Genomic DNA, 21,611 nt, shown 5'->3' with positions numbered 1-21,611 from the left:
AAGATTAAGAACCGGCCTTCACACCCTGAAATTGTCCCTCAAAACAATTTTGGTGAATCACATACTTAGATACTAGTAAGTCGTAAGGCATTAAGAGAGCTGCTCAGCCATTGAATGCCGTCCAGGCCCCAAATGTTTATCCGTTTTTGAGGAGAAATTCAAATGGTTCAGACGAAAAGTCGGTCAAGCAGAAAATCGCATAAAAAGACCACAGGACTAATGCAATTACTACAAACCTCGTTTGAGAGCAATTTAAAAAACTGAAATTAAAAATTACTGAAGAATCCCAGCATATCTTTGTTTTTCATATTTTCGAAGCCAACATTGGAACAATAAAAACTCCAAAACAAAACACAAACCGCCAGCTCACACAGAGTTTAATTGAACACTTGAACTCAAATAAGAAAAAAATAACAAAAAGATTCAAAACTTGAAAAATCCTTGTTAATTTGTCTCATTTCTTTCAATACTCAATTCTACAAAATCAATTTTTTCTTGCCCAAATCAAAAAACAACTAACGACTAAAATTGTTTTAAAGGTTGGAAAAATTACCTAAAATTACTAGAAGGTTGCTAAAATTCTCGAATCCAATGTCCTAAAATATAAGCATTAACACACCCCACCCAAAAATGACAAATTACCAAAAACAACAATTTCAAAGGTCACAAGTTTTGTGTTTATTTTAGAATTATTGAGAAACAAATACCACAAAACAGGCAAAAAATTCAAGCCTGCTAACAAAAGACCTTGGCAAGACTTTGATAGCTAAGACTAGCGTCAATTTAGGATCCATTTAACAAAAATTAAACGAAATGCCCACTAAATTAAAAATTAAACCTGATGCCTACTAGGCTTTACCTGTTTCCCCGTTTGAAAGCTGAAACTCAAGAAAAATGTATGGTCAAAAAACATAGCAGGGTAAGTCCTAGATTAAAATTCAAACCTTTGCAGAAACTACCCATCAACAATTATATAGAAAAAAACTAATAAAAATTAAGCATAGGATCCTAGATTAATGAAAGTAAACAAAGGGAATTAGAATATCTTTTAAAAATGAAATCTTTTTCGGAAAACTAGTGGTGTCAAAATTAGTTAAGGGTGCCAAACCAGGGTTCATAAGAAGTTTCTTGGTTTCAAATCATAAAGCAAAAAAAAACACAAGCGGAAAACGGTTGGTTTTAAACGACAACGGAAAACGGCTGTTTTAAAATAGATATAAGTACAATAATACGAAACCTGACGAAAAGTAGAATTTTTCAAAATGGTAACATCAAAATGATTAAAAACAGATATTTATCAATCGAAATGCGTGGTGACATCAAAAAATTAAACGTTGAGAAAGCACTTAACATCTGTAATCATCTCCACCGAGAGACAAGGGGACTTAAGTCATATTCACTGCAGGCGAGACTTAAAAAGCTCTAAATTTTCTCTAAGAAGTAATCCAATTCAATAAGACCATTAGTTACAACTAAACCAAATAAAAGAAAAATATTTTGTAGCATAAAAGAGCCTATGAGACCGTTATCAAACAGTCTAGGTGACAGAAGAACGAATACCGGCAAAACTAAAAAGATATGAAAACAAGTAGAGTCAAATCATAAAACCGAAGAACATCGACTGTCTGCAGCTAAAAATGTTCATTTAATCACCATTAAAAAACCAATTCGACCTGTCATTATTGAGAGAAAAAGTCAAGACAACAACAAACAACAAAAAGATCATGAAATTCGCTAATATTTTCTGAAAGCAGCGTGCAAGCAGAAAGGAAATTGAATTACGTCTCAATTAGGAAAACAATGTGACCTGTCTTCAATGGAGCTATGTAAAATGATAACAAAAATTTAACAAAAATTCACTAATACTATATGGAAAACAAGTAATGTTTGAGTCACAAATAACAACAGCTTAAACAGAAACGACAAATTGAATTCATTAAGTCTTATTTATAAAGTCAGTAGGGGGGTGTCATTAGCAACAACGAGTGACCAGATATCAAAAAAGACAAACCAATTAGGGTGAAACTCAGAAATTCCCAATTAATTTTCGGGAACACGTAGCTTAAAAAAATCCATTACTAAAGGAACGAAGCTTTAAAAACTTTCATTTATGTGTCATTAGAAGGCCGGAAAAAATGTGTCAGGCAAGATACTGAAAGACAAGAAAACGGACAAAAATCATTATAAACAAATCATACTGCAACACAATAAAAAACTAACGTCATTTTCTCGCCCGTTAAAACAATGACACCGTTAAAACACTCGTTTTACCGTTCCTTCATTGCTTAAGCGTGATCAAAATCAGTATTCTAAATATTAATTCTCAGTGACATCAAAAAGTCAAAAGAATGTGTGATCACAATTCAAAAACATAGGTGAACAAGCCCTGGAACACATTCCAACAAATTGAATGGAAAACGAGAAAATCCCTGGCTTCAGCTGCAAATTGAACTTCACGAGTCAAAAAGATTAACACAAAAATTTGCTAAAAAACGAAAAATACATTTTGTGAAAAAAAATTTGTACAACAAAAACAAAAAACTAAATTTCATTTTAAATTTTTTTTTCAAACAAAAACAAAATGTTTTGTTGAAAAACAAGAAAAACATTTTGTAAAAAAGATGTAGATAATTTTGATAGACCAAAAAGGAATTGATAGCCAAAACTTCCCATCAAAAACGCAAAAAAGCCAAAACAAGAATTTTAATATCGACCAATCGACAAAAAGTCTAGCTTGACACAAACAAGATACAGGCAAAAAACAACAACAGGCGCAAGAGGACAAAAAACGCAATAATACAAATTCTATTGGTGTTAAGTACTCAGCTATAATACAAAATTTGTTGGTGTTATTGACATCCAAAGCTATTTTGTATTATGAAAATCCACGCAATAACCCAGCTGCAAGTTTAGAAAAAGAATTCGGGGCACGTTTTGGGCAAATTAGGAAACAAGGGAATGAAAACTTGAAATACGCATAAACTACTCAAATTTGCTACATTAATTAGGCTCAAGGCACTAGATCAACAAAAAACAACCCACAGAAAGAACCCAACTTACAAAATACACGACGCGTAGACAAAAATGCTTCATTTCAGGTTAAGATGTCAAAAAATGAACTTTTCAAACTGAATCTAGGTCTTCCTAACAACTTTAGAACATAAGGCACTTGAGGGACGTTTAAACTATCACAGGGCCTCATATGAAAATTAATGCCCTCTGAGCGTTACCTGTTTATCTCATTTAGAAAAAGTCATCGAAAAAATGATCGCATTTTACAAAAAAACAACAGGACAAGTCCTGAAGTACAACCCAAATAAATGAATCACTAAATGGACACTACGACCCAAAAAGATGGAAAAAAAGTTTCAAAATGAGATGAAAAGAAAAACTATTGACATTTAAATTGTATTTTTGTGGTATCAAAGTTTTGAATACTAAGGCTTATAAACGAAAGAGTGAAAGCGAGAACATAAAAAACAAAAACTATCAGACGTCTTGTGGTTAATATAGAGACGAGCAAAAGCAAGAAATCAAACAAGGTCAAAAATAAAACAGCAAAAACACTTAAGATTAGCTTAAGGTTCTTGCTAATGATATCTTCGAGACCAAAAATGAATGCTGAAAATGATACATGATCCCATCTTTAAGCTCAAAAACTAACGTTTTGAACTTGAAAGTATATTTCATTAATTTTAAAAACCACAAAAAGCTAACTAGCTTGGAAGCAAGCTGGTTGGACATGTAATAAACAAACAGAGCCAAAAACAACCAAAAAGAAAACTTTGTTTAAATTAACATACCTCCTCAAAAACCATTTTTGTACTACTTAAAATTACCCAATTCACCAAACGCAAGTCTTAAAAAGTTTCATTGGCCCCTAATAAGTCGAAAAACTCGAAACAACGAAAAACAAAAACTTAAAAAAAAGTTTAAGTATTTTTTTGCGCTCGAGTGAAAATTACCAATAAATATACCTTTAGAAACAGAAATGAAAACATTCTACCTCGCACGAGACTTCAAAGAACTGCATAAAGTCAAGTGCAGACCCATTAAACAAAAACGCAAAAAACTGCGAAAAAAAAAGAAAAATGGCATAATTTCGGTCTTCAAAACTTCAAAGTTACCTTTTTGGCTTGAACTTAGGCCTTCCAAGCAACTTTAGGACACTGAGCACTTAGAAAACTATTAAATCCAACGTAGCGACTCCAATGAAACTTAACGCCCACTTGGGTTTAGTTGCCTAATCCTTTAAACATCAAATTCTTACAAAGAAAAATCATTTTAAAACCATTCAACTAGCTGGATTCATTTCGGCCGCCATTTTTGTATAATTAAAAGCCATTAAAATGGAGAAATGATATATTCTCAACTTACCTTTATATCAACAAAAAGCGTTCAATCTTGGCAGAGTTTACTTCTGTTCAATGACAGAAAACTCGAAACCAGAGACAAAAACCTAGCAGGACTAGTTCTCTCAGACAATCCAAAAATTGAATAGAAATTTGAAAATACCTTAACGGTAAAGAAGCGCAATTAAACTTTAGGTACCAAAAAGACCACAAAAGGCTCAACAATTCAGAAAAACATCATTTAAAATGTAGATACTTTTAGTGTCAGCTATGAGATATCAGTGTTTCCTATTGTAACGCAAGAGAACAAGAGCGGAAAATTTGGCTTATTGGGCTAATCTGGATTGGCATAGAAGCGACAAGTGGAGGGAGGCAAAGCAGCAAAAACTGCCAAAAAAAATTGAACGTAGCGAAAAAACTAAAAGATTGCAAATTATTCGTGGTGTAAATGTCTTCAAAACTAAAATGGTGAAACTGTAAGCTAGCTGAAAGCTCATGAATTGGCATTGCTAACACATACACCAAAAAACGATGATACAAAAAATTATTGCTCGCACAAGTAAATTGAAGCCAAAGTAAATTGAAGATCCATTGCACTTAAAATGAAAAACTTCTCTTTTAATCAAGATAAATCTATCGAAAAAAGATGCAAGCAAAAAAATGGCTTTGCTTGAGGCATAGCAAAACAATTACTAGAAATCTTGGTCAGCGGCAGATTCATTCGCTGAAGGAAAAAACAAACACTTATAAAACTTACATTAAGCCTAACTCATATATTGGGCAAATTTGACTTTAAACACGAAAAAACTGACAAGTTAAAACTAGCTGCACCCAAATTCTTCTCAGTCGGTGCTAAGCTTCTCGCACTCTGAGCTTGAGCTTCAATAATTGCAATACGCTTCCACTGGTTTATATCTTGTTTTGAATTGACCATACTGATTTTCCAGTTCCGACAACCAAGCGAAGATCTGTTAACAAACTATTGAAGTTTAAGAGCTTAAGAATAATTTACAAAACGCCAAAAATAGCGATATATAGGCAAAAATATTTGAATGAAAGTCTAAAAACTTTACCTCTAAACTCTCTTAAATTGTCAAAAAGATCTACAGCTTCTTAAAAAATTCACTTATTAAAACTAATTCAACTGACAACTGATAAGGAGACCCTTAGTAAGATCATCGCATGTACATTCATTTAAAAATGTTTAGGTCAAAATCTCAAAAAACTAATTCGAAAAACTAAGTACAAGCAAAAATGGGCCGAATGAGGAAAACACACAAAAAAAGTCTGACGCTGACTATATGAACTAGGCTGTCTAATCACTCATTAAACGTCAAAACTGCAAATCAACTCTGCGCATGAGAAAAAAATTCTTTTGTTCACCGCGGGGTTTTTAATTTCTGTCTGAACAAAATACACATGAACAAACACACTTCCTGTTTTGACAGCAGAATTCAAAACATTGTTTTGAGTCGTAAATCCGCAAGATTACAAAATAACTAAGCTCAGCTTAAGATTGGTCCCTATAAGAAACTGCTCACTTCTGAGCTAAAACTGAGGGGGGCTAGAAACGTATAACTATTTTCTGACGGGTTATCGACAGCCTGAAACAAAAATCGTGCTCGCGAATAACAGTGAACTCCAAGTTTTGTTCGCAAAGCAAAATCAAACAGACTGGTATAGAACAGGAACCGACCTTCCGTTTCATTTTAAAAACAAACATTATATACGAAGTTTAAGAGCTCTTAACAAAGATTTTCCGATAAGATTGTGAGCAACCCACCTACAGAAATATTCACAAAGTCGGGAAATTTCCACACATGGCTCCACTGAGTCTTGGCCTCGATTTAGATTGAAAAAAAGAACGGAAAAGAAAAGAAAGCGAAAAGTTTTAGTTGGATTCACTAACAAAGAAATATTTTCTAAATTGAGGACCAATAAGCTTAGAACTGATACCGCTTCAGCTTGTCAATTTTGATTTTGGCTTCAACTTTGTTGCAACTGATTGTTGAAGTCAATGGTACAATGAACCTACATTCCAGCTAGTAAGATAAATTTAAAGTCAAACTTGCGGTGCTGGTTGTGATCACATCCGTAAACAATTTGCTCCCAAAAACTAAGTAATGGGATTCATTCAGGCAAGGACAAACAAGATGTCTTTCTTGAATTCATGAACTCAAACTGCTAAATTCATTTAGTGATTTGGATAACTAAACCAGGGGATGTAATCAAAATAGCCGTAAACACTCAGTCGATGCTAAACGTCTCGCACTCTGAGCTTATGCTTCAATATTTGCAATACGTCTCGTCTCCACTGGTTTAAATCTCTAATATGGGGTCAAAATCTTAACTCACCTCCCCATGGTGTTCATTCGCATTTCCATTACAGTACACAAGTTCTTTCCAAAAGACACAAAAGCACGGAAAAACAAAAGTGTAATACATTATGCCATGAAAAAAAACATATTTGACTATATTTGACCAAAAAATTGAAGCCAAAATACACAAGAGACATCAAGCGCACCACTTCAGCGGTAGAAGTCAATGAAACCATTGCTAACTTCCCGCTTTTGGCTAAACCAACAAGCAGTTGAACAAAAATTTCACAGAAGATAAATTTAAAAACGTACCAATGCGATCAATAACAGCCTCTGTTGTAGAACACAGAACTCAACGAGAACCAAAACAAGAACCAAAACTTTTAATTTTATCGTGATTTTATTAAGCTAAGGTATAGAAGAACACTTTAAAACCTGCTCGATTACCCACTGCATTTGAGTTTACATTTGCAATTTGTGCAAGACTAAAAAATTGAACTTATTATAAGATGCTTCACTTTGACAGAAATTACAAAACTAAAAAACAATTTAGCATTGCTTCATTCAGCTACCTTTTTATTGAGTGAACTCGCACCTGTGACAAACGTCAAAGAGCAGTTCCTATACACACATATTTTTGCAACCTCTTTGCTTACCCAATAAGAGAGGAGAGCTCTTTCAATGAAGACGACAGAAAACTCAGACCTAAACAAATTCCGTTAAACACCAACATCATTTTCGTTAAACATCAACAACAAATTTCAATATTCTGGCAACAGGATCACTGACCTGTATATAATTGGGCTATAATATCCTCATCGCCAGCTGATACTTCCAAAAGCCAGATAAAAGCAATTGACAGAATCTTTACTTCCTGAATTGAAAATTTGTTTTCACCGTCAGCAGAAACATAACGTGAGGTCACAGCTGTCCATATTTCGAAGCATTTCGTCACGCTCACAATTCCCGTCTTCACAAAACTGAAAAAAATTGTATTATCTTCTCAATTAAGAACGATTGCAGACACTCATAGTTCAAAATCAGCTTCCCCATGATGGCACAATAACATTTGTTCCATAATTTCAAAGGAGTCTAAAGAATCACTGATATGTAAACGAAGTATATATGCCACATGTCCCGTTTAATTTTCTATTCAATTTATTATTAAGCTTAGCTCGAACTACGAAATAAGCTACAATTATCGCCTCTATCGATTGAATTTCTCAATTTCTAATTGAGGGCAACTATAAATTGACACTAGCCAATTTCAGGTTCTTGCTTAGTCAATTTTGGCAGATCAGCCCTTCATAGAGAATATTTCACAGTTATAGGATGAAATAAAAACATAACCGACTAACGTCGGGCGAATTGCTCTCAAACGAACGGCGAGCAGTTGGCTTCGTCAGCAGCTAGCCACTGTTTAGTGACCTCTGGGCGCTACCTCTATCCCGTTTCTGAAGACGAAAGTCAAATGGGTCAGACGAAAAATCGGCCCAGCGAAAAATTGCATTGAAGACAAACAGGATTAATATATTTGCTACAAATAGCTTTTGAGAGCAATTAACAATGCTTTCATAAGAAGTGCCTGTTATGTCATTCATGATAAAAAACAATTCTTCTATAACTCATTGTTAATGAGGATCAGAGATGATGACATTACGCCACATATCAGCACCTGAAGTACGGCATCAACGAAGGGAGAGAGAGAGTGAGAGAGAGAAAGAGAGAGATAAAACGTGAACGAGAAAGAGAAGGAAAAGTTTCACATGAAGAGAAACCTGAAATAGTTTTACAGGCTCAAAGATCCATACACTTGGAACATAAAAATTTTCCAAAAATTTGAAAATTTTAAATTTTATCCAAAAATTACTAAAACTTGAATAAAAAAATGTTTATCACCATCCCATTAACTCTAGAAACTACGCAGCAGCTTATTATCAAGCCTTCGAGGAGGTCCCAGAGTAGTATATAGAGGGACCGAGCTGCCCGGGGGGTGACGACCCACATGTATTAAGATTGGTTATAACAATTGTAACTTATTTAGGTCATCTTTGAATTAGTGAGACAATGTATAAAGATAGGTAATAGATTTTACATGTATTAACATTAGAGTTATTGGAACAACGTATAAAGATAGGTTATAGATTTTACATGTATTAAGATTTGATTTTTGACAGTAATGTATAAAGATAGGTAATAGATTTTACATGTATTAACATTAGAGTTAAGAGAACAACCTATAAAGATATGTAATAGATTTTACATGTATTAAGATTGGATTTTTGACAATAATGTATAGAGATAGGTAATCGATTTTACATGTATCAGGATTGATTACATATTACCAATTTGCTAATGAATCATCGATACTTGTAATATTGACATTTGTTATCTAACTGTAGGCGAACATAAATAGAGATTATTTCTAACTACATCATTGCGTTGAGTACATTATCTGATTGATATTCTACATTGTTATATTGTACCAATGAACGAAGATAGCTAATAGGTTACAAGTACCTGGAGTAGTACTTGGCACACGTATTGTGACTGATAAAGACAGTGAGTCTTCTAGTCGCTGATTAGTCATCGAATCTTGTAATAACATGTTAAGATTTTCAACTGTGGTTACTATTGTGTATCACATCTGGTTATGGTGGGATAATAAAACGCTATAAAAACGCCCTAATTATAGATATTATTAGACATTAAAAATTTTGCTTTAACTAGTTCAAGACCTTCAATTTCTAAAAAAATCCTCGTACTTACAATTAAAGACGTCAATATAAATTTGGTGTCACTAGCAGCACATGAAAAGAGGAAAATATCATATCGATAGGATGATTCCTTTTGCTAACAGAAAATCAAATTAGGCAATCTGAACTCTGGGGCAACGAGAAGCAAAATGAATCAGAGCAGACTTCTAAAGGTTCGGTAAGATCATAGTTTATAATTGATTTCCTTAAAAGGAACTTTCGTGCATCTAGCCAGAAAATAATGCTAAAAAGGAAACGGGAAAGATGGTTGTCCAATCAGATTGCTAGAGCAAAATGTTAAGAATTCCGAGAACGTTCCAGGTTACGGTTACTGTTTATCAGCGGGAAAGTGTTGAATAACAAAGAAGCTTATTCATTATCTAGGGTTTTCACTGAACTCTACCAAGAAATTGAGGAATCTGCTTAGAAAGAACTATGCTAGCTCAACTCCGAAAAGAAGACTAAAATCATGCTGAAAATCTGCTGTCATTTCTATCTATTAGTTTCAACGAAAACAACGACTGGGAACTAATTATACAATACACTTACTAGGTTGACAAATTAATATCACAATCTTATCAAGTGTTCAAAAGAGATCAATTTAGATAGATTAAAAGTTCTGGAAGCAAATAGATTGTCAGTTTAGATCAGTAAAGGTTTTGTGTGAATTCCATCTCTATCCACAATTCGTTTCGGGTAGAAATATGAAAGTCCCCTTTTAGTCTGTTCATAGGTTAGAATTTGGTGATTCATAGTTTTGAACCCTCTGTAAGTTGAGGATACATTTATTGCATCATCCAGGACTCTTCTGTACTTCTGTAACGGTCCATTACTGTTTTCTTCCAGAACATTCTTGTTGAGTCCTTTGCTGCTGAACTTAGTTTTGTTCGTTAATGAATTATAACAGCAATATGTCTTGCTACATAAACATAGCATTTCGGTACACCGAAACTCCTCCTTGAATAAACCAGGTTCACGCTTGTCATGCTTCACATGTTTATCGCAACAAGTTCTTGGAAAAAAATTGCACGTACTGTCAGCGCGAAAAGTTTCTGTACAGTCATCTCTTCTTATCTCGTTCCAAATGCTTCTCATTTCGGGTCGAATGCAGTCATATAGATTTTCATGAGCCAGCGCCAGATACAAGGAATCGGTGTCCATTTCAAGCTCTTCAAATTTCTGAACATCACAGAACTTGTCAAAAAAGTTATAGTAAAGCTCCAACATTCTCAATTTTGCGTACTGCAAGATAAAGAATCCAACAATTATTGGTTCACGATGTTCAACAGTGCTTTTCACAAGCTCAACCTCATATATACCTCTCCCGACATTGTTCAATCTCCTGAAAAGACGGTTATTGATAGCTTTAAGAGTATTTTCATCGCTGAGATAAAGAGTTTGCGTATGTCGGCTTCGATCCATGATCTGATAACCATAAGAGCTATTTCCAAGTAATTTCATAGTTTCAGCAACAACGCTAGAGTCCGGATTTTCATCACCTTCTCGCCTTGCATCAACAACAGATTGAACGAAACCGTTGAAACATTTTTGCGGGGCATACTCAACGAATCTGTGGATTTTGGTACAGCGTAGACCCAGCTTCAAATAAAACTTTAATAATGATGTCATGACTATTCCATTGTTTAATTTGTAACTCGAAATCAACATTCGTTGAGGTTTTAACAACAACGCGTTTTTTTCAGCATATTCCAGCATGAAATTACCTATATTCTCTCTTCCATCACAGTTTTTGAAAATTGGAGGAAAGTTTGCAAATCGTTCACAAAGCTCCTCAGGAACTTCTAAATCGCATTGTACATATCCGAATAATTTATCTTCATGTATCCGCGTCAACAGTGTCTCTTTGCTCAAAGGTAACTTGCAGGGAAAATTTTTTCGAACATGATCTTTCAAATTAGAGCTCTTCTGAACCTGATCCCACCATTCACATTCTCTCATCTCAACAATTTTATATCCTTTCTTTTCCAGATGAAGTCTTCGTAAGATATCAGACTCACGCTTCCGGATACCATTTTCAAATTCGTCTTTATCAAGAATTGGTTGAGTTTTTCTACAGGGACAGAAGTGGTAGTAGCATCCGAGAGCTTCAAAAATTGTTTGACAATGACCACAAAAGCCATCCACACTAAAGGAATCAATTTTTTTCTGTTTTCCAGTTGTATAGATACTTTCAATAGTACATTCGGGTCTGTTTGCTTGATAGAAAGACATTACCATGTTCTCAAACTTCCTGATTTTGTTTTGACGAGCTTTGAACTTTTGAAGATCGCTATCAAACTCCCATCTAGTGTAGAGTCCAGTTGGCATCGCTTGACACATGGAGAAAGGATATAATTGGCTAGCATCTATTCCAACTATTGTTTTACAGACATTGTTTGACCTCCGGATGAATGTTTCGTCTACAACAGCTTTCCTCGTAAACACTATTGATGGACCACCAGTCATTTCACTTCGTATTTTCTCATGCAAGTCCTTGTCAGCTTCGATGAAAGGGTAAAATTTTCTATCCATCGATTTATGAAGACAGATATTTGCTAAATTGGGTAGCGTGCAACCAAGCTTTAACATGTCAACTTTCTGACCATGATAAAACTCCATCATTTTCACCATTGCCTTCAACGTTGGTACAACATCTTTGTTATTATACCAACGAAGGAAATCTCGAAAAGTTTTCATTTTCTCCATCTTCCACAACTCTTCTAGGAGAGCATAGTTTTCTATTCCAGTTCTAGGCTTTTCTTTCAGTCCCATTTCCCGGAGAACTACCGACTCCTCTTTTCCAGATTGAATCAATTTTTCGAACTGAGTGAAATCTTTTTCCAGTGGATTCAAGTTTTTCAGTTTGCTGAAGAAGGAATCGTAAGGTGGAAGATGGCTGCAGTCAAGTTTCGATGGCGAATCAAACCATTCATATGGGAAATATCCTTTTGTCTCTTCGGATTGATATGCTTTCAGAAAGGAGTCCAGAGTTGTTGCTCCACCGAGAAAATTTACAATATCCAGAAATTGAATATCCCCAAATTTGAAGGAGATGAACTGATTTGTCTTCTTGATTACCGTAGGTGTAATAGCTTTGACCTTAAGGAGATGAGGAATGAGATAGCTTTTGATCAAATTCAGATCATACTTTCCACTGTTGAATCCAAAAACTGGTAGAGTGTCAACATAATTATTGAAATGACACTGGAGATCAAGGAGCTGCTTTTGTTGGTATCGTAAAAAATTTTTAGAAGCATTACTATCTTCTGCTTTGATACTATTTTCCAACTGACTTTCGGAATAAATCTCCAGTCTAGAGGAAATATCTTTCAACCTGGTTTCGATCTCAGCTTCCACCTCCAAGAACTTGGGTCTCAAGTCCGCTTTGTTTTTTGCTGATAAGGTTTCAAGTTGCGCTACAAACGATATGATGAGACGATTGGGATCCTTTTCGCATAAGAAAATTGGTTCTTTCAATAGATTTGAAGAAAATGATACCGATACAGGTACATGAGGACCAATCCACGATGTTGTAGCTGTGTTACTGATATCCACTGAATGAACAAATATTGCTTCGAAGTCGAAGACGGCTAAATTATTGAAGAGGATATAATCTTTTGGATACGCGATTGAGAAGTTGTCAAGCTTCTCAAATAGTGTTTCCCGCAAAGAATAAACACCTCGCGGATAGACATTTTTCACTCGTTCTTTACAAGTTTTCAAGTGACGGTTGAAATGACCTGAATGGTTGAAAAAGACATCACAGCTGGGAAAACGAAACTTCTTGAAGAATTTGTTGATATCATTAACATAACATATATGGTTGTTGTATCGAAGCAGTTTAATGTTTTCGTCATATCGTTCAACGCTGCGTCGAACAAGTTCACCAATAATTTCACCGTCTTCAATGTCAAAATCATAGATGAAAATGTTTTGTTTGATTAGTTCTTCAATTATTGGAATTTGATCAAAGAAAACACCTGTGAAACTTTCAGGGTCGCAACCACTTGCAGTAACAAAACTGTGAAAAATTTTAGTTGCATTTGGTTCAACATCTACTGATCCAAATAAATGAATAGCAATTGCACGGAATAAACACAAATTATCGTTATATGGTTCATTGTGTCCATTTGAAACGAGACAATTTACTACAGGATTCCTTAACAATGGCTCCGAAAGAGGAGAATCAGTACAACCCATAGGTATATTCGTAAGAAGCGCTACAAAAACAGTAACATTTGTAATTACTGTGAATCGCCATTTTGAGTTTTGACGTTCTTTTGTACAGGTTTCAATCAAGTCAAGTTTCTCAATTTCGTTCTGCAGGTTCAATAAATCGTTTTTATTGCCTAGCAGAAAAGCTCGATCCAGGAGTAAGTTATTTTCATGCGGATAATAATATCGATATTGGTTTGTCTCTACATTTTGCAAAATAAACCCCAATGCGAGGTTAACTTTTGCTGCACATTTCAGGTTTGCAAAAACTTGATCGAGTTTTTCATTGATCTTTTTGGTGTCCAAATTCGATAAACTGAAGTTGAAAACTTCCTGTCTGCCATGCTCAGAATGCATATCGTCAAGTAAATGCTGACAAACTGCTAGTTCTTCTTTCAATGACTCGCTATCGTTATCAAATTTCTCCATAATCTCACGAACACGGATTGTGCTTGAGGACCCAATTTTTGTGCTAGCTTGATGTAATTTTCTGCGATGAAGTTGAAGTGAGTAGGAACTTGGGAACTGTTTCTGACAGACAACACACTTGTTCAGTGTATTACGAACTTTTGCTCCGTGAGCCTTCGCAATATGGTATGACAATTCTGCAGAATTTTTTGTAGCAAAATTACAATTCCTTTTCTTACAGTAAAGCGTGCCCATCATACATGTCTTCCGGTGGCGAGCAATATTGTATTTTGCAAAAGATTTTCCACATTTTTCACAGTTAACGGGTAGGTTTTGATCTTTTGCAGGCATTTCGTTATAACTGGGTAAGTTAACTATGGAATGAGCAAAGAGATTTTTTATTTTTGTAAGAAATTGTCAACTGAGCTGTAAAATATGAATAAACAAATGTCTCTCAAGTTCTGCAGAAATTCAAGATGTATTCATGACTACATGCGAACAATGAAGTTGAAATTTCTTTAATACTAAAAATAGATTTTATTTCGAGTCGTCAACCAATCACAGCAAAGTTTGCAAAACTTCGGGAAATTGCGACAGCCATTATTCGTGTACACAACTTTGACAACCCTGATTTGTTTACTTAATGTCTAGACAGAATTTGTTCACAAGCAATGAAAACAACCAAAGCTTACCCCAGTTTTAAGATCGTAGAACTTCGAGAAAATGAGACAGCTTTGATTTGTTTGCGGAGCTTCGGAAAAACCAGACAGCCTTGATTTGTTTACTTAATGTCTAGACAGAATTTGTTTACAAGCAATTAAAATAACGAAAAATTTAATGAATTTTCATCTTAGAACGACCTTGAAAATTTGTTTACATAGTGTTCTCAACTAAAACCCACTAATTCATAGAGGTAAATCATCATTTGTTCACTCAGTTTACTCTCTTACTATGGTTGAAGCTATGTACGAAAACAGTCCCAAATACTTCAAAAAGTTTCAAAAACGATTCAAATACACTATTTGCGACACAGAACCAAAACTACAAGATTCTGGAATAGAAAATTATGCGTACGGTTATCATTCATCTTCGACCGTTATTGATGGTTGTTCCTTTGGTTCCAGCCATTGGCATCTTATTTTTGAGGATACAAGTTTAGAAGATAAAAATGTTTTTTCTCCGTATGCTTCTGTGCCGATACCTTGTCTCGTGACCTGTTTCAAATTTCTTATTTTGCCTACTGAGAAAAACTTTGTTACTCGTGGTGCTATTGTTTCTCGCTTACATGTCGCTGTGGAGTATTTATCAAAGTTTAATCATGTTTCAACCAACAAAACTAAAAAACAACTTCCTTTGCCCAATCCTGTGAAAAACTCTCAACCATTACTACAACTTCTAACAAACATGCTTCTACTATCCCCGATGTAACTATAAAACGATTTTGTCAACTAATGCATGGTGAACATTCATCTTCTCTCCATCAGATTATGGATATTCTTTTGAGTGGACAAGGGAGTTTTGTACGTGAGACTTCAGACTAATTAATGAACTTCCAGTTCTGTAAAAATTCTAGTGTCTAAACTTAAGCTGTCATAGAAAAATTTACTTCAATTTTACTTCATATGTTTTACAAATGCTAGCAATTGCAATTCATTTACATCTGGTACAAAAGGAAATTTACTGCTATAGAAATAGTGCGCAATATAGATGCAAAATAAACCACACAGTTGTGAGTCTGCTGATTGCAGGGGGGATTGAATATCTCTTCTGTGCTCCATAACATCCATCATCATATGCAAATCAGTACATTGCTGTAAACTAAAATATCTTTGTAGGCAGTCAGAGGTAGTGCTAACGGATCTGCAAAGTATAGTACGGGGTATGCGTAGCGTTTGGCAAGCATCACCCAATGCGTTCCAAAAGAATCAGCTCGTGATGCGTTTACAATTATAAAACTGTTAACAGGTAAATTTAATGGGTAATTGTCAGCGACATAAACACCTCGAAATTTGTATTTGAGATGCTTGCACTTTTGAACTTGAATATAAATTTGATCTTCGTCCATTAGTATGCGTTCAAAGGCAGAATATTTTTGGATACGTTTCTTGCAGAGTCAATATACACCGTAGATGATTTTTCACCGAGGAAGAAAACTTCAACGTTGTTTGCTAATGCTGCACCGAACGTAAGTTCGACTGATAATGATGAGTTTGTTAGTTCAGGATGAATAAAATCATGTGTAGCTTCTTGTGTACTCGTAAGATCAAACACCATTATAAAATGGTTTGAAAATTCACTCAATGGTATTCCATGACCGTTTTCTACATAGGCTAATGCGCTCATTGAATTGTAGTACAAACGTTTGTTGTCAATTGTTGACATTGGTGTACCGGCTGTAGCGAAACCGTTTCGGAACACTGTAATCTCACGCAGCCCAAATTTTCGATAGTTGAAGGGATTTACTGTGTTAGTTCCAATGAAAGCATCACCAGCACACAATGCAATTATAAGTCGTCTTATGGGTTCTTTTGTAAAAATATCTTCGTGCTTCCAACTTTGCTGCCCCTTTGTTGCAAGAAAAGTTTTTGTTATCACTTCATTGTATCGATATATTGCTGGTGTTCCGACTACGTTGTCTGATACAGTCATCTTTCTAACAAAAAGATTGGCTTCGTCAATTTTTACTTTGTAGTTTTTGCCAGCTGCTTCACTTATAGTGGCAAAATCATCTTGTGACCTTCGGAAAGAAACTCTCAGGGTAACTCCGCTTACTAATTGTTTTTCGCACGAGAAAAAGTCAACAGCTAGTTTTCCATAAAGAGTAATTTGAGCTGATTCTCTCGCAGCCTGCTTTCTTGCATCTTTTAATGCATTCGCAATTGCGCTAGGGTTTGCTTCATACTCATAACCTTGACACTTTAACCAAGTCTTCTTTGCATCCGTCCCGTGCGAGAATTCTGTTTCTATGAAACTTTTGTGAGCATAGTGTCCATTGGCAGAAGAGATTTTTATTCCATTTGCAGAAACAGTGCAGTCAGCAAATAGGGAATGAAGAACATTATTCACAAAAAATGCGGCATCAGTATTAGCGGGATCACCTGCGTCATATCGTAAATCAGTTCCATCGACATTTTGTATTCGGCATTTGATTTCCAAATAAATTTTTTGCAAGTCTATGAAATTGTTGCGATCACCTACCACTTCAAATTCAAGTGACGATCCAGAGGGAGAATAAAGTGGCCCAGTTTTTTGTTCAAATGATTGATCAAAGGTAACAAGCAAAGGCGGTTTTTCAAATAAGTCTAATGAGCTGTGAGTGGCTTCGGAAGGTATTACACTATTAGTTCGCATTTCTGACCCGAGAGAAAAAATCCAGTCGACTCCTTCTTGGCTTTGGTTTTCGAGAAATGATTTTTTTACTGGAACGTTTTTTGTACTGTCGAGGTTTAGCAAAGTGTTGTCTTCGACGTCTAATAGCTTGCCGGCCTCGTGTTATGCGTGAATGGAGAGAACCACCAATTTGTTTGCGGGCTGTTTTTGCAACCGTGCTTTTCAACGCCTGCTTTGCCGACTTTCGTTTCGTTGCTACTTCTACCAACTCAGGTGCACCCTGCACTAAAAGCTCTCGGCCAATTCTTTTGGCAGCGGGCCATATAATTCTTCTTGCCAATGGTAGAGCAACTCTTCCAACACCTGCAGCGAGGGCTCCAAAGCCACTTCCTCTTTGACGATAATGACCGGAGAAATGTGGCATCGACTGTGATGCTTGGTTGCTGTAGTAAGCTTCCATTTCACTTGATTTTTTGAAACTTTAAGCTTACTATCACTTTTCCTGTTCCAGTAAATGGAATGAGTTTTCCGGCTTCGTTCCTCAACTCCACTTTAATGTTTTGAATATTGTTAGAAAGTATGGGCTTGTAATCCAGAATTGTAAATGTCTTGTGATGAATAGGTGTAACAGTGTTTATGCTGCCGTTTCTTAAACGCCTTTCGGTCTCAATGGTTTTAATTAAAGGAGCTCTCACGTCTCCAATAATTTGATATTCTATAACATCTATGTAGACAAAGATTAATTGTGAGCCACAGGTTATATCAACTGGAAAATCACTTTGGTGTCTATTGAGAGTTTTGTGTGATTTGTATCCAATATGAATGTATCCATCATGCGAGTTGTCTTTTATACCCTTGAAGCCGAGAATACTTGGAACTTCTTCGTTTTCAAATGAAAAACCCTCATTCGCTCCAAATTGTAAAACCAATTTATGAGTAATTTTGTCAAAAGTAAAATCAAATTGTTTAAACTGAGCAATTCGTCTGAGTTCATCCATTAGTTGATCCAAGCTACTGTAAATGCCTTTGCGAACTTTTCTGAGGTGTCCACTGCGATTATTTGAGGCGTCGAGTTCCACTCCCGAGTTTTTATAAACGACAAACCCGTTTGAATTGACGTTGTTGATGTTTGATGGGAAGAATATTGAAGATAAATCTACTTGCCATTCTCCATCCAAAATAAGTGGTTGAGATAACTGGTTACGGAATTTTGCCATTGTGTTTTCACCAAAAACTTTCATTGATGCGTTGGATATTAGGTCGATTGTGAATTCTTTGGCGGGATTCATTTTATTCATCTGCAGTAACTAACACGTTTACTTGGACTAATTCCGGTTCATAAAATTTACCTTCAATTATAACGTTGTTTGCATCTATAAGATTGTACGTTGGTGGACTCACGGTAGCAATTTTGAAAATCGTAAAAACTTCGTCTGTATAATTTTGTTTATAACCTTTTCTGAATTTTTCGTCGTGCTTTGCAATTTTGGTTTGTACTTTGTTGTGTTGATTGCTAAAGATATTAAAATTGGTTCATGTTTTTTGAAAACTTTATTAGGTGCTAAATGGGTTACCCGGTTAACACGACTGTTTATAGTATTTACAAACGGGTAAATCTTCAATATATGTCCAAGTCCACTTTTCTTCCAAATATTTGTAAATGATGTTTTTAAGCGATCGAATGTTCCTCTCTGCAAATGCCGACTTGGTTTCGCATTCTGTTGTATATAAATGAATTCCTTTCTTTTCACAAAATTTTTTGAAATCTCCTTTGAACTCTGATCCCTTGTCTGTCCATACTTTTTCTGGTTGTTTCTTGATCATTTTTTTGAACGCTTCAACAGCATCTTTTGCACATAAAGCTTTCATTGGTTGAACTCGTAAGTAACGTGATAAAACATCCACAGCCACTAACAAGTATTTTACACCGTTGTTGTGTTGGGCAACTTTATTCATATACGCAACATCGACAGACCAGATTTCATTTATTCTATATGCAACAGCTTTCAGTCGGGGAAAACTTTTCCTGAATTGTCTGTATTTTGTGTACGGGGCTTTCGACTGAAGATAGCGAACAATTTTGTCTCTGGTGAAACCGCTAGCCTTCTTCAAGTTAGCAATGCTACCAAATGCAGCACTGCCTTTAGTGTACAATTTGTCTAACTGTTTAACTTGATAGGAAGTAATTCTCCCAGGGGCTGGTTGGTTTGATTTCTTTTTCTGCCTCTTCAAAGTTTCTCTGGTCGTTGTCAGAAGCTTTTGTTTTCTTTCGCTGGGATTTTGAAGCAACTTCTTTGTCCGACTCATATTCCAAAAATTGCAGTCTCTCTTCAGATGATAAATTTAGAAACTTTTTGGCGTATGTGTTACAATTCAAATGCGAACCAATATCGAGATGCGTTAATACACTGAATTGTTCGAGAGATAGTTTGCAAGTGGTTTGCTGTAGATTGTAAAGAAACGTAGCAGCAAGAACAGAATCTGATTCCTCTATTATGTCCAGTATTGTATTCGCTCTTTCAAACTTTATCCCCTTCAAGATTCTAATATCATTCAGCACTCCTTTTTTGATAGTCGATGTGTTGTCTGTCGTAAATGATTTCGCCATAGACTCGTTTATTGTACTTCTATCATCCACTGAAGCGTCAGTTTGTTGTTCTGCATCATGTTGCGAGGCAGAAGGAGCTGATGGTGACTTGTTTCTCTGGAGAAGTGATATCTGCTTGGCTGGATTGTGAATATTTTTGTTGCTGAGTAATTGAGAGACATGAGGTTGTTCTCTTGTATACATCTGTTTAGGTATTAACACAAACTCTTCAGTATGCATTTTGTTCTAGATATTCAATGCAGGGTAATGTTATGAGTTGAATGAGATTGTTGCCCGAGGGAGATCGAATTATTTTTAACCGTTCAGTTTTCCCTATTTTCCTGTTCGAAAGTTGACGCAGTTTTTTCAAATTTTTTTGTTCTTTTTTATTGACTGGAACAACTCCAGAGAGTACGTTCATCACACAGTCACTCAGAAACCAAATGAAGTCGCCGTCTTTAAGTAACTCGGATTCAATGTTGGAGTTCTTGTTTGTGCTATTTGCCCATTGCTTGAGCATAAGCAAATGTTTCCTTTTCATTCGTAATTGGTGTAACAACGGCTTCCTCCGAAGGAATGTAAAAAATTGAAGGATTAGGTCCAATAATTTGTGACGCAAATCGTAAACCCTGACTGGTTTTGGGATCGAGATCAATAATAAAATGTCCAAAGGGCTCCGCAGTTGCTAGTTTGTATGCTTCTTTTATCAGTTGGAGACAATTCAACTGTTTTCCAAGATATTCAATTTGTTGAATGTCACGAAGCGAATTGAATAATATTATGTGTGTTGTATTCAGATCAATGGTTCTGGACCATTTGCTTTGATGGAACAAATTATGCTTGACGTATATAACATGTAATTTGCGATGACGTCCTGAGGTAGCTATTTTTACAAATTCTTTATCGTTGAAGATTTCTTCACATGAATCGTCATAGATAAGCAGACAATGTGATAGATTTTTTGTTATATCAAAGCCTGAGTATTTTAGAAACTCAATCCCTGGTATAACTTGTTGCATATCTTTGAAAAGTGGTTCGAACTCTTTGTTAAAATAATAAATTTTCTCAAAACGTGGATAAAAGGTCGAACCTTTTAGCGTCCGAAACAAGAGTTCTGTTTTACCACAACCGTTTGGTCCTACAATAGACATGAATACCCTGTCATGTGTAAGAATAAATTTGTTCATAGTTTGGGATTAGGTAAAATGTAACCAACTAAACTCGATAAGAGAGCAATCCAAATTGATTTCTCTTCACAGCTTTCTGATAATAGAAAGAGCATAGAGAAGCAAAGAATGATCATTAAGACAATGATACTAACTTGAACAAAAAATATTACTTCGGACCTTGGCACTGTTGAATTTGAACAACAACGCCATGGGGGCTTCTCATTGTTGTTCACATCAAAGACTAAATTACTGATACCGGCGTCAGCCTCGTCTCTTTGATTCATTGGAGAAAAATAATTAATTGAAAAGTGAATTGAAACACTGAATTGTCTGTATTTTGTGTACGGGGCTTTCGACTGAAGATAGCGAACAATTTTGTCTCTGGTGAAACCACTAGCCTTCTTCAAGTTAGCAATGCTACCAAATGCAGCACTGCCTTTAGTGTACAATTTGTCTAACTGTTTAACTTGATAGGA

The 21,611-nt window shown here is 35.4% G+C and overlaps 1 protein-coding gene across 1 annotated transcript in view; it reads right to left on the bottom strand.

Annotated features, from left to right (window-relative positions):
- The window catches only part of LOC142343309 (tRNA (32-2'-O)-methyltransferase regulator THADA-like), a 160,072-nt gene that overhangs the window by 128,083 nt on the left and 10,378 nt on the right, over positions 1-21,611 (bottom strand). The window contains exons 3-4 of the mRNA XM_075395137.1: positions 7,460-7,650; positions 7,327-7,375 (exon numbers count right to left, since the gene is read on the bottom strand). Of these exons, the coding sequence (XP_075251252.1) occupies positions 7,327-7,375; positions 7,460-7,650 (240 nt within the window). The remainder of the gene's footprint in view (positions 1-7,326; positions 7,376-7,459; positions 7,651-21,611) is intronic.

Source organism: Convolutriloba macropyga, chromosome 7 (genome assembly GCF_964194025.1).
Source record: "Convolutriloba macropyga chromosome 7, txConMacr16.3, whole genome shotgun sequence".
Taxonomy (NCBI): Eukaryota; Metazoa; Xenacoelomorpha; order Acoela; family Convolutidae; genus Convolutriloba; species Convolutriloba macropyga.
The sequence above is the reverse complement of the archived record's forward strand: the minus strand, read 5'-3'. Positions and strand labels throughout refer to the sequence as shown.